At 40.4% G+C, this 7,729-nt stretch overlaps 1 protein-coding gene across 1 annotated transcript; it reads left to right on the top strand.

The window, feature by feature from the left end:
* Nucleotides 1–2,879: 2,879 nt before the first annotated feature.
* On the top strand, nt 2,880–6,009 carry MGP (matrix Gla protein). Its single transcript, XM_090275459.1, has 4 exons — nt 2,880–3,035; nt 4,413–4,445; nt 5,086–5,161; nt 5,635–6,009. Exons 1-4 carry the CDS (start codon nt 2,975–2,977, stop codon nt 5,774–5,776), a joined length of 312 nt encoding a protein of 103 aa, XP_090131585.1. The 5' UTR covers nt 2,880–2,974; the 3' UTR covers nt 5,777–6,009.
* The last annotated feature ends 1,720 nt before the right edge of the window (nt 6,010–7,729 follow it).

Here is a 7,729-nt window from a genome sequence, read left to right as displayed (position 1 = left end):
TTAACATCTCATATAACAGTGGTTTGGATCTAATGAACTCTTTCAGTTTTATTTTGTCCTGGAAACACTTTCTCTGTCCTTCTATTCTGAATGACAATTTCGCTGGATAGAGTATTCGTGGTTGTAGGTTTTGGATTTTCATTACTTTGAATATTTCTTGCCAGTCCCTTCTTGCCTGTAGGGTCTCTCTTGAGAAGTCAGCTGATAGTCTAATTGGGACCCCTTTGTACATAATTCTTTTCTTCTCTCTTGCTGCTTTTAAGATTCTCTCTTTATCTTTAATTTTTGACATTTTGATTCTAATGTGTCTTGGAGTGGTTCTCCCTGGGTCCAGTCTCTTGGGAACTCTCCTTGCTTCCTGGACCTGCAAGTCTATTCCCTTCCCCAAGTCTGGGAAGTTCTCCTTTATTATATTTTCACTCAATTTTTCAAGTTCTAGTTCATCTTCCTCGCTCTCTGGCAAACCAATGATTCTTATGTTGGGCCTTTTATAGCTGTCCCAGAGGTTTCTGATCCTCTCATTGTTGCTTCCCATTTCCTCTCTCTGCATTGGTTGACTGCTTGTTCCTTCTCCATATTCCAGTTTGTTGAAATGAACTCTGGATTTTTTTTCCTCACCATCTGTCTCATATGCGGTTTTGTTCCTTTCGTTATGAATGTTTTTCGCTTCTTTCTTATCTTTTTCCTGCTCTTTTGTGAATTCTGTAAGCCACCTGATAACAATGGCCCAGAACTGAGCCTCTGACAGGTTTCTTATCTGTTCATCTGTCAGGTTCTCTATCTGTTGCCTGGTGAGCTGTGCTACCGGGATTTCTATAGTTGCCTGCCTCATTTTGACAGATGTGTTTTGTTTTCTTGGGCCGGCTGTCGGGGGCAGTGCCTGTGTATGCGTCACAATTCAGCGACTGGCGCCTGTCTGCGACCTATTTCGCAGCCCTGTGGTGCTTTCTTTGGGGGCGGGGGTCCAAGATGGATTCACACAGTTATTCAGCTAGGAGACCGGGATCCGTCCTCCCGCCCCCCTGGGCCTCACTGTTCAAGGCGATGCGGCAGCCGCTCTCCCCAGCGCCGGGGTCGCGCACCGCCAGGGGCTTGACCGCAGCCGGGATTCCTCGCCGCCCCGCTGCTCCAGGTGCGACCGCAAACAGCGCTGCCCTCTTTAACTCTTACCTGCCCAAATGGCACCGCTGGTTTATAACTTCATATGTTGGGCTTCCGTGTAGTTTTATTTTCTGGAATTTCTAGTTATCCTTTGTTTTGAAGTAGTTGTATTCCTCTCTAGTTGTAGAGGGAGACCTAGTGTGTCCATCTAAGCCTCCATCTTGGCCGGAAGTCCGCAGGTTTGTAATTTAATGACAGGAACAACCACCAGTCTTGTGAATGGAAATTGTGACAGTTAAATTTATGAGTAATGAACATACGTTGTTCTCTTTTTGAGGGCTCCTTTAAGATTTTATTACAAAGAATATTAACATGAAAATATCTGCAGGGATACCTGAATTTTGTTAGTCCCTCCAAACTCCCTAAGCCTGAGATTACAAATGAATTACTTCCTTTAACAGGGAACCATTTAGTGTTTATAAAAGTTTTCCTAGAATGGAGGTTGGCAGGGAAAGTTCATCCCAATAAGATAAAAAGAATGAGGCTTCATCTAGTTGTTCTTCACACTCCTTGAAATAAATCATTACTGAAAAGCATACCCACCCACTCCCAGCTCAGACCTTCACTGTTCTAGCCCAAGAGTCAGAGACCCTGCTCTTCTACCATTTGCTGCTGTGTGACTCAAGTCTATTTGTGGGCTAAGAAGACTCTTGGATACCCAGGCAACAGAGATCTATCTGATAGAAAAGTTTTACTAATTGTTCAAGAAGGCAATAAAAAAATAAAATAAAATAAAAACACCTCAGTCTGGTGCATAACCGGAGAAACTGCATTTCTCTTCCTGTAAGAAAAGCAACAGCACTTCTAGTACTAAAGGTACAGTGGAAGTGTGTGTTTGTGAAAACCTGTGTTTGAGGATTCATGACAGCTACAGAGCAAAGTGAATAGTAAGTAGCTATTACTTACCTCTTTAGGGACATGTCTTGTTTGTCTCCAGATCCCCCAGGGCACTTAGCACAGTGCCTTGCATCTTATCTGTCACTCACTAAAAGCATATTGAATTTGTTATCAGGACAATGCCTTCAGAAAATGGGAAATGGGTACCCTCTTATCCTTGCTGCACTCTAGATCAGTGATATCACCCTGAGAGAGCACTAGGACAACAGGTTTAAGCTCAAGTCACAAAATTGGGTGAGCAAGTTACAGTGGAGCCAATTGAGGAAACAGAACTCACAGGATCACCAACATCCTACCGTGCTAAGCACTTGAAAAATGCAGAAGGTGCATATCACCAGGTGAACATTCAGTGGGCCCAGATTGATAGTTTAGCCTTACTGGAACCATAGCTCTAAATTAAAACAGCTTAAAAGTGAAGTCCTTTCTTCACCAGAACCTCTCATCCGCCCTTGAGGGGAACGAGCAGTACACTACGACTCTGTTTGGGGACCAAACCTGAAAGGCCCACAGTCAGGGCCAGGAGGGCAGATCAGAGGAGAAGTTAGGAAGGCAAACACGTGTTTGTGGCAACTCCCTTCTCCATGGACCTTTGCCCAGATCTGGCCCCAAACCTACGGTGGCCACAACTTCTGTACCTCCTCCTGCTATAACTCAGTCACATCCAGGAATGAGGGAAAACTGCCCACCCAGAGAAGATAATATCTGGAAGGAATGACTATTTGGGAAAAGTCCCAGTGCTAGTTTAGTGCCAACCAGTCCCCACCTTCTCCGGCCCCCTCCCACTGGTTCCTCCCCTTTCAGCTGCTTTAGTTCTTATAAAACCTCCACAGACTTTCACCAACAGCCTGTAGGAGCCTCTCCCTGCACTGCCGCAGCACAAGACAGTGAGACCAACCCACAGGACCACGGAGAGACCATGAAGAGCCTGCTGCTTCTCACCATTCTGGCTGCCTTGGCCGTGGCCGCTTTGTGTTACGGTGAGAAATCTTTCTCCTGCCATTTCTCTGGGCTTTCTTTTCTGTGTCTGATTTCAGTTTACTTTGATTTTTTTCCTCTCTCTTCTCCTTTTCTTGCCCCTTTCTCTATTATAATCTTAAAGTGCCATTCATTTAACATCTCCCAAATTTCCCAAGTTCCAGTCTTTTTTATATCCTGAATATCCAGATTCTTGTATGCAAATTATTAGGTAAGTCCTTTCTAGGGTAAGTCACACTTGGAAACTTTGCTACTTCAGAAAGATGATGAATTCCCAGGCCCCGAGTTCTCATGTTTAAGGGTGTTTATTTAGAGTTTGATAACAGTTGGGTAAGGATATTGGTTGAATCACTTACTTTTAAAAACACCAGTTTTCACAGTGAAGTGTTAAATATAGCTCTCTCTAGCGATAGTACAATCTCATGATTTTACTAAATGTGTTTGGTGAATTAATTTTGAAATGAAGTTTTACATGTGAAGAATCTCAGAGAAAAGTAGATTTCATAATTTCTGTTGTCAAAAGATAAAATTTTCCCGGTTTCTGTATGTTGTTAAATATGTCTCTGTTCAGAGCTTATGCAAGGAAATCTGAAGCAAAATTATTTAATTATTCATTTTTATGCTTCAGTAATCTATATGATTCAGTTATTAAGACTAAATATTAACAACCATGTGTATTTTGCTTCTGACACTTTAAATTATTCATAAAGTTTCTGTGTGAGAGGATTTGGCTTCTTGAGCTCTTTTTGAGCTTTTCATGCAAATTCACCTGCTTACACATATAAGATTCTTATTGCCAAATTAACCTGCTGGAAAGTTAGAAAGGAGAGTGGCATAAAGAAGAAAACCTTTGCTTGACTTCATCTCAGTTCTTTCTCTGAACTGGCCTTGTGCCCAGTGTGAGCTGTGAGCTGGAGCCAGTGGTTTCTGTGGTCGCCAATTTAATACAGGTTCTTAAGAGGCTTTTGGAACCTCCTAGAAGCCTGCCTGAAGAAACCTAGTTGTCTTCTAGACCTTTCTGTCTCTTCCTCAACCCTGCTTTCAGACAGGTCCCAGATTAATCAGAGAAGATGGCTCTCTGGAGACTTGTGTGCAGCACTTAAATCATCTTATTTCAGAGCCCTTGGGAAAATTTAGCTGTGTTCATTAACTTCATGAACATCAGAGGAACTGAAGTGTAGACATATGCACAGCACGGGCAAAGCTAGAGAAACAATTCACAAATCGTAAATGTCTGAAATTTGTAATAGTTATTACAAATATATTGTTAAATATATTCCTCACATCTTTTTGACTCTTCTTTCTCTCTCTTTCACTATGTTAAGGCTATTGCAACCTGTAATAAATAACAATAACGTGTATCTTTTTTTAAATTCCAGAATCTCATGAGAGCATGGAATCCTATGAAATCAGTAAGTGAATATTTGACTTTCTTATTTAAATTTTATGTATTAGAGAATTTCTCCTTGTTCTTAAAAAGACAAAATGGTAAAACATATAACATATAACCAGAAGGAAAAAGAGGAGACTCTTTCAGAAAACTGAAATAAAATTTAAAATCCAATGACTAAAAATCAACAGATAAACAATTTTTTTAAGCTTAAAACAGTGTAATAATATGGTGTTTAAACTGTATTCAACATACTTAGGAGCCATAAAACCTCATTTGGAAGTTTTATGTTGGCATCACGTCAACCACACAAATGGAAAACAAGGAGTAATGACAAATGGCAAAGTACAGAATTGGAGGCCAAGTCTGCTGGGAGGCCACAGATGTCAACATTGCTTGAATGGCCCAGAGGCAAAACAAACAAGCAAAAATTTCAATGGCCAATGTAACAAGCCTGAAACACACATATATAGGTTATTAATTTCTTTTGATCAGGCAGTTTATGAAATATGCTTATCTTCCCTTTTGATTTTTGCATATCTCTAGTTACATGAAATGCATGAATTAATGAACTTTCAAACATATTTGAGTTAGGAAATACTCATAACAATATTTTCAACTACTGTTTCCCTAAAACTGCAACTATTTATTTTTGTTTTAAGGTCCCTTCATCAACAGGAGATATGCTAACACCTTCATATCCCCGCAGTTGAGATGGAGAGCCAAAGCCCAAGAGAGGTGGGTAACAAAACCGGATGGGGGAGTCATTTTACCCAGTGGCGTAGCCCAGATCAGAATGGAGTGAGAAACAGGTTTTCTAAAAGAGAGATATTGCCCTGGCTGGTGTGGCTCAGCGGACTGAGCGTTGGCCTGCAAACTAAAAGAGAGATATTATTTCTAATTGTATCCCAAAATCAAAGAACTTTAAAACAATATACAGAAAACAACTGAATTTCTGGAAGGCTATTATGTGAAAGGCTCCGAAAGGAGAGGGAGGGAGGACAGAAAGAAAAATTCTCTTTTAATAAAAAAAAAAAAAAAATCTTCCTGTTCCACCTCTCTTCCTCACTCCTAATAAGGGCAGGGGGGCGGGGTGGAAGGGTGATTGGGAGAGTTCTCCAATATTTTCTGATATTCTTTTTTCCCTTTTTCTTATTTTTCCATTCTCTTTATAGTTCCTAATATGGCCTCTTTTCCCCCCGACTTTCTAGGGTACGAGAACGCAGTAAGTCTCCCTACGAGTTCAATCGGGAAGCCTGCGATGACAGTAGACTTTGTGAACACTACGCCAGGGTTTTTGGCTACAATGCTGCCTACAATCGCTATTTCCGGCAGCCCCGAGGGGGCAAATAAGATTGAAAAGTCTCCTTTCCAGTGCCTGAGGCCTGGTTTTGTATTTCCTTGCAGTAGCATCATTGAACCATTAAGACATATACAAATTGCTTGTTTTTTAAATGTTCTCATCCGTCAGCGTCCTTCCTCCTGACTACCAGATTGATAAAGAATGAAAGCACAGTGTAGTGATGGTGGAAAAGGAGTTATGATGTGCGATTATTAATATAATAAATTCTGGTTGGAGACTTTCATTTTGTGACTCTGATTTCTTCTGAGAAAGTGCTGTTGTGTTCTAGGGTTGATTAGAAGCATAGCTGCGTAGAATGAACCTTACACAGTCACTTGGCCGTCATACGTCTAGACTCTCTCTACCAGGACTCAAACATCACAGATGATTAATCATATAATTTTGCTGCTTTCTAACTTTAAATGGCCCCTAAATTCCTTTTGTGTGGATTTCTGATTCTGTCTTGGCTCATCACCCTCATTTGAAGGTTATCATTTCTTAAGATGTCACAGTTTTGACTCTTATTTGAGCCAAGAAAATATGTTTACTTTCATAATCACCAGAAATATTTTAATTTTTTTATTTTAAAATTACAGTTGATGTACATTATTATATTAGTTTCAGGTGTGCAACCCCATGATTAGACATTTATATAACTTACGAGGTGATCACTGGGAAAAATCTAGTACCCATCTGACACCATAAATAGTTATTACAATATTATTGACTATATTCCCTAACTGTGCTTTACATTCCTGTGACTATTCTGGAACTACCAATTTGTACTTCTAAATCCCTTTGGCTTTTTCACCCATCCCCCAACTCCCCCTTTTCTGGCAACCTTCAAAATGTTCTCTGCATCTATGAGTCTGTTTCATAATCACCAGAGATTTTTTAAATGATGTCATCATGGAATTTTGGAGCCAGAAGATGCAAGCACTCCTTCAGGACTAATTTGCTGAGGAGGAAATGAAGCTCCAGAGTCTCTCTGCTTGGTATTTAGGGACAGAGGCCAAGATTTCTCAAGCCCAATTGTGACCTTGTTCTTCTCTGCCTTGAGAACTTGCTCATGGTCACACACCTTCTACATCCATTCTTTCTGGTAGGCCCACTGCCTCAGTCGCCTTAATGGAGTATCTTTCTACTCCTTTAAAATTCTGCCCAAATCTCAAGCACTTGATGAAATCAGTAGTGACTAAATCCACCCAGCTACCATCACACCACTCTAGCCAGTATGCAGCCCGTCAAGAATTAAATAAGAGTCAAGTATAATAATATTATTTAATTTGCTTTGATTAAAGTTTATTTTTATGTATATTTGTTTGCATTATGGTAATTTCTTTGAAGACAAACACTGTAAATACATTATTTTTCTCCCAATAGCCTTGGAACTCTTTTCTGTTCACAAAGATTATTCAATGAAAGGTGAATAAGCAACAGACTAGTCATACTCAGGAGTGATTATCCAGTTCTGAAACTGTTAGATTCATATGATAATGTGTGCTGTATAATTTAAAACATTGTCATATTAAAGCAATGATGAGTGTTATAATTTTCTAAAATCTTTTGCATAGTCAGTAGGTCTTGCAACTCAGAAGATGGGTAACATGTAATAGATGGTAAAATTGAGACTCAAGGAGGTAACTTGCTGAAGACAATGTAGTAGATGCAGAGATTTGCACCTCAGACTGAGGAATTGTGCCCCTGGCCATTAGAAACATTGGCTATTGATGGTTCTCTGCTAAGAACTTCAGTGCAACAGATCTCCAGAGCTCTCTCTCTCTCTCTCTCTCTCTCTCTCTGTTCATCTTTTTCCTCACTGGTACCGTTCTCCGTGATGGCTAGCCACCTCTTTGAACTCTCAGCTCTGTCTCCTCAATTTAAGATGGTTCTAAAGGTCTGTACGGTTTCCATGTTCTGTCCCATGGCCTGAACACCCTCCAGGAAGCAAGCTGGGCAGCTAT

The sequence above is a fragment of the Furipterus horrens genome, unplaced genomic scaffold (genome assembly GCF_987537825.1).
Source record: "Furipterus horrens unplaced genomic scaffold, mFurHor1.1.pri manual_scaffold_4, whole genome shotgun sequence".
NCBI lineage: Eukaryota > Metazoa > Chordata > Mammalia > Chiroptera > Furipteridae > Furipterus > Furipterus horrens.
This window is presented reverse-complemented; position numbering and strand designations above follow the sequence as displayed.

Bases quoted from the DNA above. Each gene is read 5' to 3' on its own strand.
- MGP (XM_090275459.1), top strand. From the start codon at position 2,975: ATGAAGAGCCTGCTGCTTCTCACCATTCTGGCTGCCTTGGCCGTGGCC. The intron at 3,036-4,412 runs GTGAGAAATCTT...TTTAAATTCCAG, and splicing joins CGTGGCCGCTTTGTGTTACG to AATCTCATGAGAGCATGGAA. The intron at 5,162-5,634 runs GTGGGTAACAAA...CCGACTTTCTAG, and splicing joins AGAGCCAAAGCCCAAGAGAG to GGTACGAGAACGCAGTAAGT.